This window comes from Salvelinus sp. IW2-2015, unplaced genomic scaffold (assembly GCF_002910315.2).
Source record: "Salvelinus sp. IW2-2015 unplaced genomic scaffold, ASM291031v2 Un_scaffold537, whole genome shotgun sequence".
Classification (NCBI taxonomy): Eukaryota; Metazoa; Chordata; class Actinopteri; order Salmoniformes; family Salmonidae; genus Salvelinus; species Salvelinus sp. IW2-2015.
The window spans coordinates 785,061-804,328 of record NW_019942569.1 but is presented as its reverse complement, the minus strand read 5'-3'; the positions used below and the strand labels follow the sequence as shown (position 1 = coordinate 804,328).

The 19,268-nt window shown below is 42.4% G+C and overlaps 1 protein-coding gene across 1 annotated transcript in view; it reads right to left on the bottom strand.

Annotated features, from left to right (window-relative positions):
- LOC112068488 (cingulin-like protein 1) overlaps nucleotides 1-19,268 on the bottom strand; it is a 40,671-nt gene that overhangs the window by 13,503 nt on the left and 7,900 nt on the right. The window contains 13 exon segments of the mRNA XM_024135656.2: nucleotides 103-196; nucleotides 198-253; nucleotides 1,269-1,439; nucleotides 1,783-1,935; nucleotides 2,140-2,244; nucleotides 2,362-2,460; nucleotides 2,964-3,071; nucleotides 3,791-4,003; nucleotides 12,928-12,993; nucleotides 12,995-13,067; nucleotides 13,961-14,109; nucleotides 14,558-14,662; nucleotides 19,186-19,243. Of these exon segments, the coding sequence (XP_023991424.2) occupies nucleotides 103-196; nucleotides 198-253; nucleotides 1,269-1,439; nucleotides 1,783-1,935; nucleotides 2,140-2,244; nucleotides 2,362-2,460; nucleotides 2,964-3,071; nucleotides 3,791-4,003; nucleotides 12,928-12,993; nucleotides 12,995-13,067; nucleotides 13,961-14,109; nucleotides 14,558-14,662; nucleotides 19,186-19,243 (1,450 nt within the window).

The window sequence follows — 19,268 nt, the reverse complement described above, 5'->3', positions numbered from 1 at the left end:
CACACACACACAACAGACACACAACACCCACACACACACACACAACACACACACCACAGTAACATTACCTCCACAGTAACATTACCTCCACAGTAACATTACCTCCATGAGTTTGACCTGTCGGGCGTGGTCCTCGTGGGCGTGTGCGTTCCTCTCCTCCAGCTCTCCACCTTCCTCTCCAGCTGTCTGCCTCTCTGCTGGCCTCCTCCCACTCTCTACGACCCCGCTCCAGACCCTGCTCCAGGGGAAGCAGCTGAACACACACATCATATTATAACACACAGAACATATTGAAACACACACACACACACACACACACACACATTATATTACAAACACACACAACATATTCAACACAGACACACACACACATTATATTACAACAACACACAACATATTCAACACACACAGCACAGACATAGGTAGACAACTCTTTCAACCCAGTCAGAGACAGGTTCAGCACGGACATTAGAACAAAACACACCAACATAAGATCATCACACACCATAACATAATACACGACAATAGAACATAGCTACATCACCAACGCACACAAGATCTTAACCAATGACATAAAAACTACACACACACACCAATAACACACACAGAATAACACACGACATAGATCACCACACACACACGACAATAGAAACATCACACACACACACACACCACACACCACAATACACACAAAGTAACACCACACTAGTCACACACACCACACACTAACACACACACACACACACACACACACACACACAGAACATCAGGTAAAGTGTCTTGGATAGCCTTCATCTCAACATGTTTACAGCTGAACTTTACTTCAGTCTCCTCTCCTGATAAACCTTTTAGCTCTAGAATCACTGCTCAGCTCCTTATCTCTGAAGCATGAGAGACAGAAAGAGAGAGAGACAGAGAGAGAGCTTGAGAGAGAGACCGAGAGAGAGCTTGAGAGAGAGACCGAGAGAGAGCGTGAGAGACAGAAAAAGAGAGACCGAGAGAGAGCGTGAGAGACAGAAAGAGAGACCGAGAGAAAGAGACAGATTTATCTCTAGAATCACTCCTCACCTCCTTATCTCTAAAGCGTGAGAGACAGAAAGAGAGAGACCGAGAGAGAGCGTGAGAGAGAGAGAAAGAGAGAGGGACCGAGAGAAAGTTGAATTGAATAGAGAGCAAGCGAGCGAGAGACAGAGTATAATCAGAGATCATATCAGAGAATATGATCCATCCATTGGTGACTCATCAGGGGGAAAAAATGTGTGCCACACCTCTTCCTGCAGTTTTCTGGCGGTCTGTCGGGATTTCTCCAGCTCCACTCCCTTTTCCTGCAGCTGTTGTTGGAGCTCAGACAGCGCGGAGTGGCTCTTCTCTCTGACTTCATCAACCTGGAGCTGGAGCTTCTCAGTGGACGCCTCACAGCCCTCTACTATAGTACTCATCTGGAGGGAGGAGGGGGGGCGAGAGAGAGAGACAGAGAGGGGGGGGGAGAAAAAGAGGGGGAGGGCAGAGAGAGAGATGGAAGATTAAGACAGACTGAATGGTATTCATTTAACATTCCCCCCCATGATAGATACAGGTTTTAAAGAAAATTCATACAACCCCTATCATTTGTACTGGTGACAACTCCAGGGTAATGCATGACTATTATAACTATTTAAAAACCCAGTAGCTCTGTAGGGTGGCAATCAATAAAGTGGAGGTCGATAAAATCTTCAGCTCCTCCGCATAGAAACACAGTGTTCTTCTCAGTGACCTATGACCTAGCCCCTCTCTCTGCCTCACCTCCTTCTGCAGTTCCTCCACAGTGCTGTTCTGCAGTCTCCTCTCCTCGTCCAGATCACTCTTTATCCTCTTCAACTCCTCTGTTCTTCTCCTCTCCTCCTTCAGCCTCTCCTTCACCTCCCTGTGCTGGTGGTTCAGCTGGGTCATCTCGCTCTGTGGGCACACACACACAGAGAGAATGTACTGTGTTATTGTGTGGCAGAACTACCACAACAACAACTACCACAACAACATGTTTTCGAAGTTGGACGTACTCTGTGCTAAGGAGATGTTTACCAGCGAGTTCTGAATACGGTATATTCCATTGAATCCAGCACCTGATACAGTACGACCTGTACGGTCCTTGTATCCACTCACCTGTACATTCTCCAGACGTACGAGAAGGGCTTTGTTTGCCTGGGACATCTCCTCTTCCTTCTCCCTCACCTCCACTAGAGTCTCCTCAACCTGCCGTTTCTCCCTCTGTGGAATCACATCTGTAATAAATATACCTTCAATACCTGGCCATGCATTTTCACAGAACATCTAAATTCATTCAGTCTATATTTTGTGTGCTTTCTTTATCTCTCTCTACCTCACCTTGAGTTGCTCTATGCATTTCACCAGCTGTCTCTGCAGGGTTTTGGAGTCCTTGATGACGAGGTTAAGCTGCTCCACCCTGCTCTCTAGCTCCTCCACCTTGGTTAGTGAGGAGACGGGACACACCATCACGTCAAATGGACAAGAGGCAACTGATCCTAGATCAGTATTCCTGCTCTAAGATATTTTATGAATACAGACCCTGATATGTTTTTCTGGATATATTGTGCAGTGCATTATGGGTATTGTAGTACATCATTTTGGGTTCTGTAGTATAGAGCATTGTGGGTATTGTAGTACATCATTATGGGTTCTGTAATATAGAACATTATGGGTATTGAAGTACATCATGGGTTCTGTAGTATAGTGCATTATGGGTATTGTAGTACATCATTATGGGTTCTGTAGTATAGAGCATTATGGCTATTGTAGTACGTTATGGGTTCTGTAGTATAGAGCATTATGGGTATTGTTCATTATGGGTTCTGTAGTATAGAGCATTATGGGTATTGTAGTACCTCATTATTTGTATTTCTTAAGGATCATTATGGGTTCTGTACTATAGAGCATTATGGGTACTGTAGTACATCCATCTGCAGTACCTGTCCCCTCAGTTCCTCCCTCTCCTGCATCAGCTGAATCACCTGTCCCCGTGCCTCCCCTCTCTCCTCCTCCATCTCCCTCTTGTCCTGGCCCAGCACTGTGTTACTCTAGCAGGGAGAGAGGAGGTAGTATACACAGGAGATGGGTGGAATATTAGTAGAAAAAACCTAGGATCAAACTCACAACCTTCTGCATGCCAACACATTGAAACTCAAAGTCAACTAATATGACAAATGTAAATATTTATAGCCACTTGGGACACTCAGTCACTCAATTCTGTTCTACTCAGGTGGTTTTCAAAGTAAAAGTAAAGATACCTTAATAGAAAAACGAAAGTCACCCAATAAAATACTACTTGAGTAAAAGTCTAAAAGTATTTGGGTTTTAAATATACTTAAGTATCAAAAGTAAAAGTATAAATCATTTCAAATTCCTTATATTAAGCTAACCAGATGGCACCATTTTCTTGTTTGTTTGTTTAATTTACGGACAGCCAGGGTCACACTCCAACACTCAGACATAATTTACAAACGAAGCACATGTTTAGTGAGTCCACCAGATCAGAGGCAGAAGGGATGACCAGGGATGTTCTCTTGATAAGTGTGTAAATTGGACCATTTTCCTGTCCTGCTAAACATTCAACATGTAACGAGTACTTTTGGGGTGTCAGGTAAAATATACGGAGTAAAATGTACATTATTTTCTTTAGGAATGTAGTGAAGTAAAAGTTGGCAGAAATATAAATACTAAAGTAAAGTACAGTACTTTAGTCCTTTAGACCACTAGTTCTACTAGCAGTAGCATGTCCCTTATCTCAATTCAATACCTCTTTCACCTCCTCAACTTCCTCTCGGAGCTTCTGCACCTCCCTGTCGCGCACCTCCTTCATAATGCCCAGCTCCTTGTCATGACTCTCCACCTCCTCGTTCAGCGCTCCCTTCAGGGCGGTCAGCTCCCTCTCCCTCCAGTGTAGCAGCACCTCCTGCTCTTCCTGTACCTGAATAAGCTCCTGGAAGTCCAACCGCACCTGGGCCAGGTCCTAACACAGACACTGAGTTAATTGATATAATCCAGCTGGGCCAGGTCCTAACACAGACACTGAGTTAATTGATATAATCCAGCTGGGCCCAGGTCCTAGACACAGAACACTGAGTTAATTGATATAATCCAGCTGGGCCAGGTCCTAACACAGACACTGAGTTTAATTGTATATAATCCAGCTGGGCCAGGTCCTAACACAGACACTGAGTTAATTGATATAATCCAGCTGGGCCAGGTCCTAAACAGCAACTGAGTTAATGATGATAATCCAGCTGGCAGGTCCTAACACAGACACTGAGTTAATTGATATAATCCAGCTGGGCCAGGTCCTAACACAGACACTGAGTTAATTGATAATCCATGGTCGCAGCTGGCCAGGTCCTAACACAGACACTGAGTTATTTGATATAATCCAGTTGGGCCAGGTCCTAGACACTGAGTTAATTGATATAATCCAGCTGGGCCAGGTCCTAACACAGACACTGAGTTAACTTGATATAATCCAGCTGGACCAGGTCCTAGACACACGACACTGAGTTAATTGATATAATCCAGTTGGGCCAGGTCCTAGACACAGACACCGAGTTAATTGATATAATCCAGCTGGGCCAGGTCCTAGACACAGACACTGAGTTAATTGATATAATCCAGCTGGGCCAGGTCCCTAGACACAGACACTGAGTTAATTGATATAATCCAGCTGGACCAGGTCCTAACCAGACACTGAGTTATTTGATATAATCCAGTTGGGCCAGGTCCTAGACGCTGAGTTAATTGATATAATCCAGCTGGGCCAGGTCCTAACACAGACACTGAGTTACTTGATATAATCCACTGGACCAGGTCCTAGACACAGACACTGAGTTAATTGATATAATCCAGTTGGGCCAGGTCCTAGACACAGACACCGAGTTAATTGATATAATCCAGCTGGGCCAGGTCCTAGACACAGACACTGAGTTAATTGATATAATCCAGCTGGCCAAGTCCTAGACACAGACACTGAGTTAATTGATATAATCCAGCTGGACCAGGTCCACACAGACCAGCTGAGTTAATTGATATAATCCGCTGTGCCAGGTCTAAACGACACTGAGTTTAATTGATATAATCCAGTTGGGCCAGGTCCTAGACACAGACACCGAGTTAATTGATATCATCCAGCTGGGCCAGGTCCTAGACACAGACACTGAGTTAATTTATATAATCCAGCTGGGCCAGGTCCTAGACACAGACACCGAGTTAATTTATATAATCCAGCTGGACAGGTCCTAACACAGACACTGAGTTAGTTGATTAATCCAGCTGGGCCAGGTCCTAGACACATCACTGAGTTAATTGATATAATCCAGTTGGGCCAGGTCCTAACACGACACTGAGTTAATTGATTATATCCAGTTGGGCCAGGTCCTAGACACAGACACGGAGTTAATTGATATAATCCAGCTGGGCAGGTCCTAGACACAGACACTGAGTTAATTGATATAATCCAGCTGGGCCAGGTCCTAGACACAGACACTGAGTTAATTGATATAATCAGCTGGACCAGGTCCTAACACAGACACTGAGTTATTTGTATAATCAGTTGGGCCAGGTCCTAGACACTGAGTTAATTGATAATCCAGCTGGGCCAGTCTAAACACGACACTGAGTTATTGATTAATCCAGCTGGACCAGGTCCTAGACACAGGACACCGATTAATGAGATGATTAAATTCATTATATTAATTGAAAATAACAATATTAATATAATATTCAAACTAAAAAATTTTTATATTGAATTAATTAATATAAGTGAGTAAAAATAACTAATTCCTTAAATTTTTTATTTTTAAACATGATTAAACAAGATAGTAAATTCCTTGAGTTAATTTTTCAGCTTTTTATTAATTTTAAAAAATAAGCCAGAAACTGTTTCCAGGTCCTAACAATGTAATAATTAATTCGATATTTAGACATATGTTTATTCAGAATAATTTATATTGATCTAAATTTTTTATTTTCAAATTTTTTTTATAATATGTTAGAATCACAGAAAGATTAATATAATTGTATTCATCTGATTTCTTTTATATACATGACACTGAGTTAATTGTTCAAATTTTTTAAATTTTAAATTAAATCCCAGCTGGGCCAGGTCCTAGACACAGACACTGAGTTAATTGATATATCCAGCTGGGCCAAGTCCTAGACACAGACACTGAGTTAATTGATATAATCCAGCTGACCAGGTCCTAGACACAGACACTGAGTTAATTGATATAATCCAGCTGGCCAGGTCCTAACACAGACACTGAGTTAATTGATATATCCAGTTGGCCAGGTCCTAGACCAGACACCGAGTTAATTGATATAATCCACCTGGGCCAGGTCCTAGACACAGGACACTGAGTTAATTTATATAATCCAGCTGGGCCAGGTCCTAGACCCAACACCGAGTTAATTATATAATCCAGCTGGCCAGGTCTAACACAGACACTGAGTTAATTGATATAATCCAGCTGGGCCAGTCCTAAACACAGACCTGAGTTAATTTATATATCCAGCTGGGCCAGGTCCTAGACAGACATGCCGAGTTAATTTATATAATCCAGCTGGACCAGGTCCTAACACACAGACACTGAGTTATTTTGATATAATCCAGTTGGGCCAGGTCCTAGACACTGAGTTAATTGATATAATCCAGCTGGGCCAGTCCAACACAGACACTGAGTTACTTGATATAATCAGCTGGACCAGGTCCTAGACACGACACTGAGTTATTGATATAATCCAGTTGGGCCAGGTCCTAGACACAGACACGAGTTAATTGATATAATCCAGCTGGGCCAGGTCCTAGACACAGACACTGAGTTAATTGATATAATCCAGCTGGGCCAGGTCCTAGACACAGACACTGAGTTAATTGATATAATCCAGCTGGCCAGGTCCTAACACAGACACTGAGTTAATTGATATAACTCAGTGGGCCAGGTCCTAGACGCTGAGTTATTGATATAATCCGCTGGGCCAGGTCCTAACACAGACACTGAGTTACTTGATATAATCCAGCTGGACCAGGTCCTAGACACAGAACACTGAGTTAATTGATATAATCCAGTTGGGCCAGGTCCTAGACACAGACACCGAGTTATTGATATAATCCAGCTGGGCCAGGTCCTAGACACAGACACTGAGTTAATTGATATATCCAGCTGGGCCAAGTCCTAGACACAGACACTGAGTTAATTGATATAATCCAGCTGGACCAGGTCCTAGACACAGACACTGAGTAATTGATATAATCCAGCTGTGCCAGGTCCTAACAAGACACTGAGTTAATTGATATAATCCAGTTGGGCCAGGTCCTAGACCAGACACCGAGTTAATTGATATAATCAGCTGGGCCAGGTCCTAGACACAGACACTGAGTTAATTTATATAATCCAGCTGGGCCAGGTCCTAGACACAGACACCGAGTTAATTTATATATCCAGCTGGACCAGGTCCAACACAGACACTGAGTTAATTGATATAATCCAGCTGGGCAGGTCCTAGACACACACTGAGTTAATTGATATAATCCAGCTTGGGCCAGGTCCTAAACACAGACACTGAGTTAATTGATATAATCCAGTTGGGCCAGGTCCTAGACACAGACACCGAGTTAATTGATATATCCAGCTGGCAGGTCCTAGACACAGACACTGAGTTAATTGATATAATCCAGCTGGGCCAGGTCCTAGACACAGACACTGAGTTAATTGATATAACCAGCTGGACCAGGTCCTAACACAGACACTGAGTTAATTTGATATAATCCAGTTGGGCCAGGTCCTAGACACTGAGTTAATTGATATATCTCAGCTGGGACAGGTCCTAACACAGACACTGAGTTACTTGATATAATCCAGCTGGACCAGGTCCTAGACACAGACACCGAGTTAATTGATATAATCCAGCTGGGCCAGGTCCTAGACACAGACCCTGAGTTAATTGAATTAATCCAGCTGGGCCAAGTCCTAGACACAGACACTGAGTTAATTGATAATCCAGCTGGCCAGGTCCTAGCACAGACACTGAGTTAATTGATATAATCCAGCTGTGCCAGGTCCTAACACAGACACTGAGTTAATTGATATATCCAGTTGGGCCAGGTCCTAGACACAGACACCGGTTAATTGATATAATCCAGCTGGGCCAGGTCCTAGACACAGACACTGAGTTATTATATAATCCAGCTGGCCAGGTCCTAGACACAGACACGAGTTAATTTATATAATCCAGCTGGACCAGGTCCTAACACAGACACTGAGTTAATTGATATAATCCAGCTGGGCCAGGTCCTAGACACAGACACTGAGATTTTTATATAATCCAGCTGGGCCAGGTCCTAGACACAGACACCGAGTTAATTTATATAATCCAGCTGGACCAGGTCCTAACACAGACACTGAGTTAATTGATATAATCCAGCTGGGCCAGGTCCTAGAACCACACTGAGTTAATTGATATAATCCAGTTGGCCAGGTCCTAACACAGACACTGAGTTAATTGATATAATCCAGCTGGGCCAGGTCCTAGCACAGCACTGAGTTAATTGATATAATCCAGTTGGGCCAGGTCCTAGACACACACTGATTAATTGATTAATCAGCTGGGCCAGGTCCTACCACACACTGAGTTAATTGATATAATCCAGCTGGGCCAGGTCCTAGACACAGACACTGAGTTAAATTGATAAATCCAGCTGGGCCAGGTCCTAGACACTGAAGTTAATTGATATAATCCAGCTGCGGCCAGGTCCTAACACTGAGTTAATTGAATATAATCCAGCTGTCCAGGTCCTAACACAGACACTGAGTTAATTGATATAATCCAGCTGGGCCAGGTCCTAGACACAGACACTGAGTTAATTGATAAATCCAGCTGTCGCAGGTCCTAACACAGACACTGAGTTAATTGATATACCAGTTGGGCCAGGTCCTAGACACAGACACCGAGTTAATTGATATAATCCAGCTGGGCCAGGTCCTAGACACAGACACTGAGTTAATTTATTAATCAGCTGGCCAGGTCCTAGACACAGACACCGAGTTAATTTATAATCCGCTGGACCAGGTCTAACACAGACATGAGTTAATTTGATATAATCCAGCTGGCCAGGTCCTAGACACACAACTGAGTTAATTGATATAATCCAGTGGGCCAGGTCCTAAACACAGACACTGAGTTAATTGATATAATCCAGCTGGCCCAGGTCCTAGACACCACACTGAGTTAATTGATATAATCCAGTTGGGCCAGGTCCTAGACACACACTGAGTTAATTGATATAATCCAGCTGGGCCAGGTCCTAGACACACACTGAGTAATTGATAAATCCGCTGGGCCAGGTCCTAGACACAGACTGAGTTAATTGTATAATCCAGCTGGCCAGTCCTAGACACTGAGTTAATGATATAATCCAGCTGGGCCAGGTCCTAGACACTGAGTTAATTGATATAATCCAGCTGTGCCAGGTCCTAACACAGACCTGAGTTATTGATATAATCCAGCTGGGCCAGGTCCTAGACACAGACACTGAGTTAATTGATATAATCCAGCTGGGCCGAGTCCTAGACACTGAGTTCATTGATATAATCCAGCTGGGCCAGGTCCTAACACAGACACTGAGTTAATTGATAAATCCAGCTGGACCAGGTCCTAGATACAGACACGGAGTTAATTGATATAACAGCTGGACCAGGTCTAACACAGACACTGATTAATTGATATAACTCCAGCTGGGCCAGGTCTACCACAGACACGGATTATTGATATAATCCAGCTGGGCCAGGTCCTAGCACAGACACTGAGTTAATTGATATAATCCAGCTGGCCAGTCCTAACACAGACACTGAGTTAACTGATTAATCCAGCTGGGCCAGGTCCTAACACAGACACTGATTAATTGATATATCCAGCTGGACCGGTCTCTAACACAGACATGAGTTAATTGATATATCCAGCTGGACCAGGTCTGACACAGACACTGAGTTAATGATATATCCAGCTGGCCAGTCCTGACACACACTGAGTTAATTGATATAATCCACTTGGGCCAGGTCCGAACACAGCACTGAGTTAATTGATATAATCCGAGTTGGGCCAGGTCCTACACAGACACTGAGTAATTGATATAATCCAGCTGGGCCAGTCCTAGACACACACTGGTTAATTGATATATCCAGTTGGGCCAGGTCCTAGACAACACACTGAGTTAATTGAATATAATCCAGCTGGGCCAGGTCCTAGACACACACTGAGTTAATTGATATAATCCAGCTGGGCCAGGTCCTAGACACACACTGAGTTAATTGATATAATCCGCTGGACCAGGTCCTAGACACAGCACTGATTAATTGAATAATCCAGCTGGGCCAGTCCTAGACACTGAGTTAATTGATCTATTCCAGCTGGACCAGGTCCTAACACGACACTGAGTTAATGTATATATCCCTGATCAGTCATAACGACCTGTATTGTATATCCAGTCGACCAGGTCCTAACACAGACACTGAGTTAATTGATATAATCCAGCTGGACCAGGTCCTAGACACAGACACTGAGTTATTGATATAATCCAGCTGGGCCAGTCCTAACACAGACACTGAGTTAGTTATATAATCCAGCTGGGCCCGGTCCTACACAGACACTGAGTTATATTGATATAATCCAACTGGGCCAGGTCCTAACACAGACACTGAGTTAATTGATATAATCCAGCTAGGCCAGGTCCTAACACAGACACTGAGTTAATTGATATAATCCAGCTGTGCCAGTCCTAACAGCAGACACTGAGTTAATTGATATAATCCAGCTGGCCAGGTCTAACACAGACACTGATTATGTATAAATCCAGCTGGCCAGGTCCTAGACACAGACACTGAGTTAATTGATATAATCCAGCTGGCCATCCTAGACACAGACACTGAGTTCATTGATATAATCCAGCTGGGCCAGGTCCTAACACAGACACTGAGTTAATTGATATAATCCAGCTGGACCAGGTCCTAGACACAGACACGGAGTTAATTGATATAATCCAGCTGGACCAGGTCCTAACACAGACACTGAGTTAATTGATATAATCCAGCTGGGCCAGGTCCTAGACACAGACACTGAGTTAATTATATAATCCATAATCTCCGTGTTACTGAAGGAGCCGTTGTTCCTTTAGAAGGAGCCGTTCTCCGTGTTACCTTTAGAAGGAGCCGTTTCTCCGTGTTTACCTTTAGAAGGCCGTTTCTCCGTGTTTACCTTTAAAGGAGCTGTTTCTCGTGTTTACCTTTAGAAGGAGCTGTTTCTCCTGTTTACCTTTAGAAGGAGCTGTTTCTCCGTGTTTACCTTTAGGAGCTGTTCTCCGTGTTTACCTTAGAAGAGCTGTTTCTCCGTGTTTACCTTTAGAGGCAGCTGTTTCTCCGTGTTTACCTTTAGAAGGAGCTGTTTCTCCGTGTTTCTTTAGAAGGAGCTGTCTTCTCCGTGTTTACCTTTAGAAGGAGCTGTTTCTCCGTGTTTACCTTTAGAGGAGCTGTTTCTCGTGTTTTACCTTTAGAAGGAGCTGTTGCTCCGTGTTTACCTTTAGAAGGAGCTGTTTCTCCGTGTTTACCTTTAGAAGGAGCTGTTTCTCCGTGTTTACTTTAGAAGGAGCTGTTTCTCCGTGTTTACCTTTAGAAGGAGCTGTTTCTCCGTGTTTACCTTTAGAAGAGCTGTTTCTCCGTGTTTACCTTTAGAAGGAGCTTTTTCCGGTTTACCTTTAGAAGGAGCTGTTTCTCCGCGTTTACCTTAAGAGGAGCTGTTTCTCTCGTGTTACCTTTAGAAGGAGCTGTTTCTCCGGTTACCTTAGAAGGAGCTGTTTCTCCGTGTTTACCTTTAGAAGGAGCTGTTTCTCCGTGTTTACCTTTAGAAGGAGCTGTTTCTCCGTGTTTCCTTTAGAAGGAGCTGTTTCTCCGTTTTTACTTTAGAAGGAGCTGTTTCTCCGTGTTTACCTTTAGAAGGAGCTGTTTCTCCTGTTTTACCTTTAGAAGGAGCTGTTCTCGTGTTTACCATTAGAGAGCTGTTCTCCGTGTTTCCATTAGAAGGAGCTGTTTCTCCGTGTTTACCTTTAGAAGGGCTGTTTCTCCGTGTTTACCTTTAGAAGGAGCTGTTTCTCCGTGTTTACCTTTAGAAGGAGCTGTTTCTCCGTGTTTACCTTTAGAAGGAGCTGTTTCTCCGTGTTACCTTTAAGGAGCTGTTCTCCGTTTACCTTTAGAAGGAGCTGTTTCTCCGTTTACCTTTAGAGGAGCTGTTTTCTCCTTAGAAGGAGCTGTTTCTCCGTTTTACCTTAGAAGGAGCTGTTCTCCGTTTACCTTTAGAAGGAGCGTGTTCTCCGTTTACCTTGAAGGAGCTGTTTCCGTGTTTACCTTTAGAAGGAGCTGTTTCTCCGTGTTTACCTTTAGAAGGAGCTGTTTCTCCGTGTTTAACCTTTAGAAGGAGCTGTTTCTCCGTGTTTACCTTTAGAAGGAGCTGTTTCTGTGTTTACCTTTAGAAGGAGCTGTTTTCTGTGTTTACCTTTAGAAGGAGCTGTTTCTGTGTTTACCTTTAGAAGGAGCTGTTTCTCCGTGTTTATCTTTAGAAGGAGTGTTTCTCCGTGTTTTTACCTCTTAGAAGGAGCTGTTTCTCCGTGTTTACCTTTAGAAGGAGCTGTTTCTCCGTGTTTACCTTTAGAAGGAGCTGTTTTCTCCGTGTTTACCTTTAGAAGGAGCTGTTTCTCCGTGTTTACCTTTAGAAGGAGCTGTTTCTCCGTGTTTACCTTTTAGAAGGAGCTGTTTCTCGCGTGTTTACCTTTAGAAGGAGCTGTTTCTCGTGTTACTCAGGACTTTTTCTCTGTGTTACCTTTAGAAGAGGGGTTCTCTCTGTTACCTTTAGAAGGAGCTGTTTCTCTGTGCTGTCGGCCTGTGTTGTGTTCTTAGCCAGGTCCAGCTCGTCAATGCATCTCAGACAGCTGCTGCTGAAGGTCTTTCATCTCTGTGCGGGCCTGCTCTCGCTCAGTCTTCACCTGACTAGCCTGGCAATAGAAATAATACAACAGAATAGAAATAGATCTTATTTGCACTCGATAGGGAATTTAATATTACCGAGCCACAGAGAGAATCATACTATGTAGACGTTGTGAGGCAATTAGCGAATGCTACACCTGTTCAAATTCTTTCAGATCCTTTTTATTTTATTTAACCTTACATATTTTTCACCAGGTAGGCTTATTAACTCTTTTTCACCTTTATTTAACCAGGTAGGCTAGTTATTTCACCTTTATTAACTCAGGTACGCTAGTTATTTCACCTTTATTTAACCAGGGTCAGGTCTAGTTATTTCACCTTTATTTAACCAGGTACGCTAGTTATTTCACCTTTATTTAACCAGGGTAGGCTAGTTATTTCACCTTTTATAACCAGGTGGCCTAGTTTTTTCACCTTTATTAACCAGGTAGGCCAGTATTTCACCTTTATTTAACCAGGTAGGCTAGTTATTTCACCAGGTAGGCTAGTTATTTCACCTTTATTTCACCAGGTAGGCTAGTTGAGAACAAGTTCTCATTTACAACTGCGACCTGGCCAAGATTAAGCAAAAGCAGTGTGATCACAAACAACAACACAGAGTTACACATGGAATGAACAAACATACAGTCAATAACTGTAAAAAAAAATCTGTATACAGTGTGTGTTCAAATGAGGTAAGGAAATAAATAGGCCAATAGTGGCGAAGTAATTACAATTTAGCAAATGAACACTGGAGTGATAGATGTGCAGATGAGGATGTGTAAGTAGAGATACTGGTGTGCTACAGGAGTTCTTAGGGGATGGGGACTAATAATAATCATCAAGGAGGATTATGGTCCTAAACATAATCCCCAAATGACTTCTAGAACCCTATGCACTTGTGGAAATGTTCTTACTCCTCTATGGCGACCTCAAGCTCCGCCTCCATCTGAGCTAGCCTATCCCGTAGCGTGGAGAGTTCTTCCTGTCTCCTGTCCAGTTCCTCCTGAATGGTCTTCATGTATGTCTGGGCCTTGTAACACACCTCCGCCAGACTCCGACCACTCTGCAGGACACACAGTACATTCAACTAAAGTAGGTAAAAAATAACCACATGTAACGATCACCACAAAAATAACGCCATCTGCAAAATCAGTACTAGTGAGAATAAACGTGTCCGAGCTGGACTCCATGCACATAAGGAGAAAACAAGTACAAATCTCTTGCTAAAAGTACTATATCGTACTGTACTGCACTGTATTGTATCATACTGTACTGCACTGTATTGTATCGTACTGTACTGCACTGCACTGTATTGTATCGTATTGTACTGTACTGTATTGCTCTGTATTGTATTGTATCGTACTGTACTGCACTGTATTGTACTGTACTGCACTGTATTGTATCATACTGTACTGTAATGTAGTCTGTACTGTGTATTGTACTGCACTGTATCGTATCGCACCTTATTGTACTGTATATTGTACTATATTGTGTATTGTACTGTACTGCACCATGGTCTTTTGCTCCAGCTGTGTCTTCAGCTGTGACACCTCTCTCTCCAGCTCTGCTCCTGTCTTCTGAAGTTCCTTGGCCTCCTTGGCCTTAGCAGCATAGTCCTACAACAGGTCCAACAACACATCACCAACCTGCTTCTGCCTCACAGACAGACACAGTACTTTACTTTCCTTTACACTGAAATACAACACGGAAATACATAGGTATTTACACAGATATGAATGTATTAGTATAACGCGTAAGATTGTAATGCTTCTATATGGAAGTCTCAACCATCTGTGTATACTACAGCAGTGGTTCTGAAACGTTTTGGCTGGGGATCCCCTAGGACAGCACAGCCATCCATCTGAACCATGTCTGGGCTGGGGATCCCCTAGGGCATGGGTGTCAAACTCTGGCCCGCGGGCCAAATTTGGCCAGCGGGGTAATTATATTTGGCCCGCGAGACAATACCAACCGCCGGTATTATACAGCGCATTCACCGCTAATACTACGAATCCCATAATGCTCTGCTGTTGTTTTCGCGCGCCAATCTGGACAGGACCCAGAAACGCCCTCCAAGAAGAGATGCCAGGTATCTGGCTTGGGCACATCAGATTAGATCAGTGTGCAATAATTAACGTTTTCTTTGTGCACTTTTTCTTGCTACAAGGCATGGGCTTGAATGGTTGATTGATTTATTATCATTTTATTTGTAAAATTATTAGCCAGTGGAAAAAGTTTATTTTGGTATTTAAATCAGAAGGCTGCAAATAGAAAAGAGGCATACGATTTTTATTTAAATTTTATTTATTTAATAAATGAATGCCATTGATGTGTTTTTTCATTTGAAATTCGATTTTGCATGTCTCCACTATTAAACAATCACATCTGCTACCCTGTGTATGTGACCAATAACATCTGACTCCATGTGTATGTGACCAATAACATCTGCTAACCATGTGTATGTGACCAATAACATCTGCTAACCCAACATGTGTTTGTGACCAATACAATTTGATTTGAATTGTAGCCTTCATTATCTTTACATACAGAATACCTGCAGATTTCCCCACACACAGTATCTATATAAGTGGTATGTTGTTCTGTATGCTAGTTATATGACGGGTATGTTGTTCTGTATGCTAGTTATATGATGGGGTATGTTGTTCTGTATGCTAGTTATATGACTGGGGTATGTTGTTCTGTATGCTAGTTATATGACTGGGGTATGCTGTTCTGTATGCTAGTTATATGACTGGGTATGTTGTTCTGTATGCTAGTTATATGACTGGGTATGTTGTTCTGTATGCTAGTTATATGACTGGGGTATGCTGTTCTGTATGCTAGTTATATGACTGGTGTATGTTGTTCTGTATGCTAGTTATATGACTGGGGTATGTTGTTCTGTATGCTAGTTATATGACTGGGGTATGCTGTTCTGTATGCTAGTTATATGACTGGTGTATGTTGTTCTGTATGCTAGTTATATGACTGGGGTATGTTGTTCTGTATGCTAGTTATATGACGGGGTATGTTGTTTGTATGCTAGTTATATGACTGGGTTGTTGTTCTGTATGCTAGTTATATGACTGGGGTATGTTGTTCTGTATGCTAGTTATATGACGAGTATGTTTGTTCTGTATGCTAGTTATATGACTGGGGTATGTTGTTCTGTATGCTAGTTATGACTGGGGTATGTTGTCTGTATGCTAGTTATATGACTGGGGTATGCTGTTCTGTATGCTAGTTATATGACTGGGGTATGTTGTTCTGTATGCTAGTTATATGACTGGGGTATGCTGTTCTGTATGCTAGTTATATGACTGGGGTATGTTGTTCTGTATGCTAGTTATATGACGGGTATGTTGTTCTGTATGCTAGTTATATGACTGGGGTATGTTGTTCTGTATGCTAGTTATATGACTGGGGTATGTTGTTCTGTATGCTAGTTATATGACTGGGGTATGTTGTTCTGTATGCTAGTTATATGACTGGGGTATGCTGTTCTGTATGCTAGTTAATGACTGGGGTATGCTAGTTATATGACTGGGGTATGCTGTTCTGTATGCTAGTTATATGACTGGGGTATGCTAGTTATATGACTGGGGTATGCTGTTCTGTATGCTAGTTATATGACTGGGGTATGCTGTTCTGTATGCTAGTTATATGACTGGTGTATGTTGTTCTGTATGCTAGTTATATGACTGGGGTATGCTGTTCTGTATGCTAGTTATATGACTGGGGTATGCTGTTTCTGTATGCTAGTTATATGACTGGGGTATGTTTGTCTGTATGCTAGTTATATGACTGGGGTATGTTGTTCTGTATGCTAGTTATATGACTGGGGTATGCTGTTCTGTATGCTAGTTATTATGACTGGGGTATGCTGTTCTGTATGCTAGTTATATGACTGGGGTATGTTGTTCTGTATGCTAGTTATATGACGGGTATGTTCTGTATGCTAGTTATATGACTGGGGTATGTTGTCCTGTATGCTAGTTATATGACTGGGTATGCTAGTTATATGACTGGTGTATGTTGTTCTGTATGCAGTTATATGACTGGGGTAGCTAGTTATATTGACGGGTATGTTCTGTATGCTAGTTATATGACTGGGGTATGCTAGTTTATATGACTGGGGTATGCTAGTTATATGACTGGGGTATGTTGTTCTGTATGCTAGTTATATGACTGGGGTATGCTAGTTATATGACGGGTATGTTCTGTATGCAGTTATATGACTGGGGTATGCTAGTTATATGACTGGGGTATGCTAGTTATATGACTGGGGTATGTTGTTCTGTATGCTAGTTATATGACTGGGGTATGTTGTTCTGTATGCTAGTTATATGACTGGGGGTATGCTGTTCTGTATGCTAGTTTATGACTGGGGTATGTTGTTCTGTATGCTAGTTATATGACGGGTATGTTGTTCTGTATGCTAGTTATAGACTGGGGTATGCTAGTTATATGACTGGGGTATGTTGTCTGGTATGCTAGTTTATATGACTGGTGTATGTTGTTCTGTATGCTAGTTATATGACGGGTATGTTGTTCTGTATGCTAGTTATATGACTGGGTATGCTAGTTATATGACGGGTATGTTCTGTATGCTAGTTTTATATGACTGGGGTATGTGTTCTGTATGCTAGTTATATGACTGGTGTATGTTGTTTCTGTATGCTAGTATATGACGCGGTATGTTCTGTATGCTAGTTATATGACTGGGGTATGCTAGTTATATGACTGGGGTATGCTAGTTATATGACTGGGGTATGTTGTTCTGTATGCTAGTTATATGACTGGGGTATGCTGTTCTGTATGCTAGTTATATGACTGGGGTATGCTGTTCTGTATGCTAGTTATATGACTGGGTATGTTGTTCTGTATGCTAGTTTATGACGGGTATGTTGTTCTGTATGCTAGTTATATGACTGGGGTATGTTGTTCTGTATGCTAGTTATATGACTGGTGTATGTTGTTCTGTATGCTAGTTATGTGACTGGGGTATGCTGTTCTGTATGCTAGTTATATGACTGGGGTATGTTGTTCTGTATGCTAGTTATATGACTGGTGTATGTTGTTCTGTATGCTAGTTATACGACTGGGGTATGTTGTTCTGTATGCTAGTTATATGACGGTATGTTCTGTATGCTAGTTATATGACTGGGTATGCTAGTTATATGACTGGGTATGCTAGTTATATGACTGGGGTATGTTGTTCTGTATGCTAGTTATATGACGGGTATGTTGTTCTGTATGCTAGTTATATGACTGGGGTATGTTGTTCTGTATGCTAGTTATATGATGGGTATGTTCTGTATGCTAGTTATATGACTGGGGTATGCTAGTTATATGACTGGGGTATGCTGTTCTGTATGCTAGTTATATGACTGGGGTATGTTGTTCTGTATGCTAGTTATATGACGGGTATGTTGTTCTGTTTGCTAGTTATATGACTGGGGTATGCTGTTCTGTATGCTAGTTATATGGCTGGGGTATGCTAGTTATATGACTGGGGTATGTTGTTCTGTATGCTAGTTATATGACGGGTATGTTGTTCTGTATGCTAGTTATATAGCGGGTATGTTGTTCTGTATGCTAGTTATATGACTGGGGTATGCTGTTCTGTATGCTAGTTATATGACTGGGGTATGCTAGTTATATGACTGGGGTACTGTTGTTCTGTATGCTAGTTATATGACTGGGGTATGCTGTTCTGTATGCTAGTTATATGACTGGGGTTTATGTTGTCTGTATGCTAGTTATATGACTGGGTATGCTGTTTGTATGCTAGTTATATGACTGGTGTATGTTGTTCTGTATGCTAGTTATATGAGTGGGGTATGTTGTTCTGTATGCTAGTTATATGAGTGGGGTATGCTCAGTGGCGTGCCGTGGGCCTGGGGCCTGGCCTTCAGTGAGGTCCTACACAGTCCCACCCGAATTAATCCACCTCTATTACACCATCATTTGATGCCATTGCTCTAGACACTATACACTTAGACAGAAACCGCAGTATAACCAGGCGTTGCGTCACCTTGAAATTGGACAAAAATTAACATTTTTGGCTAAAACAGTGTTTACCCAAAACATGAACCCAATCAATGAGTCTTTTCAATATTTCCCTATTTTTCTTCACCTTTTCATTGTGCAGCTCCGTTGTCCTGCGCGCTTGTTCGTTGAGCTGTAGATCCACTCTGGGTGTCCCCCAAAAGTTTTCAA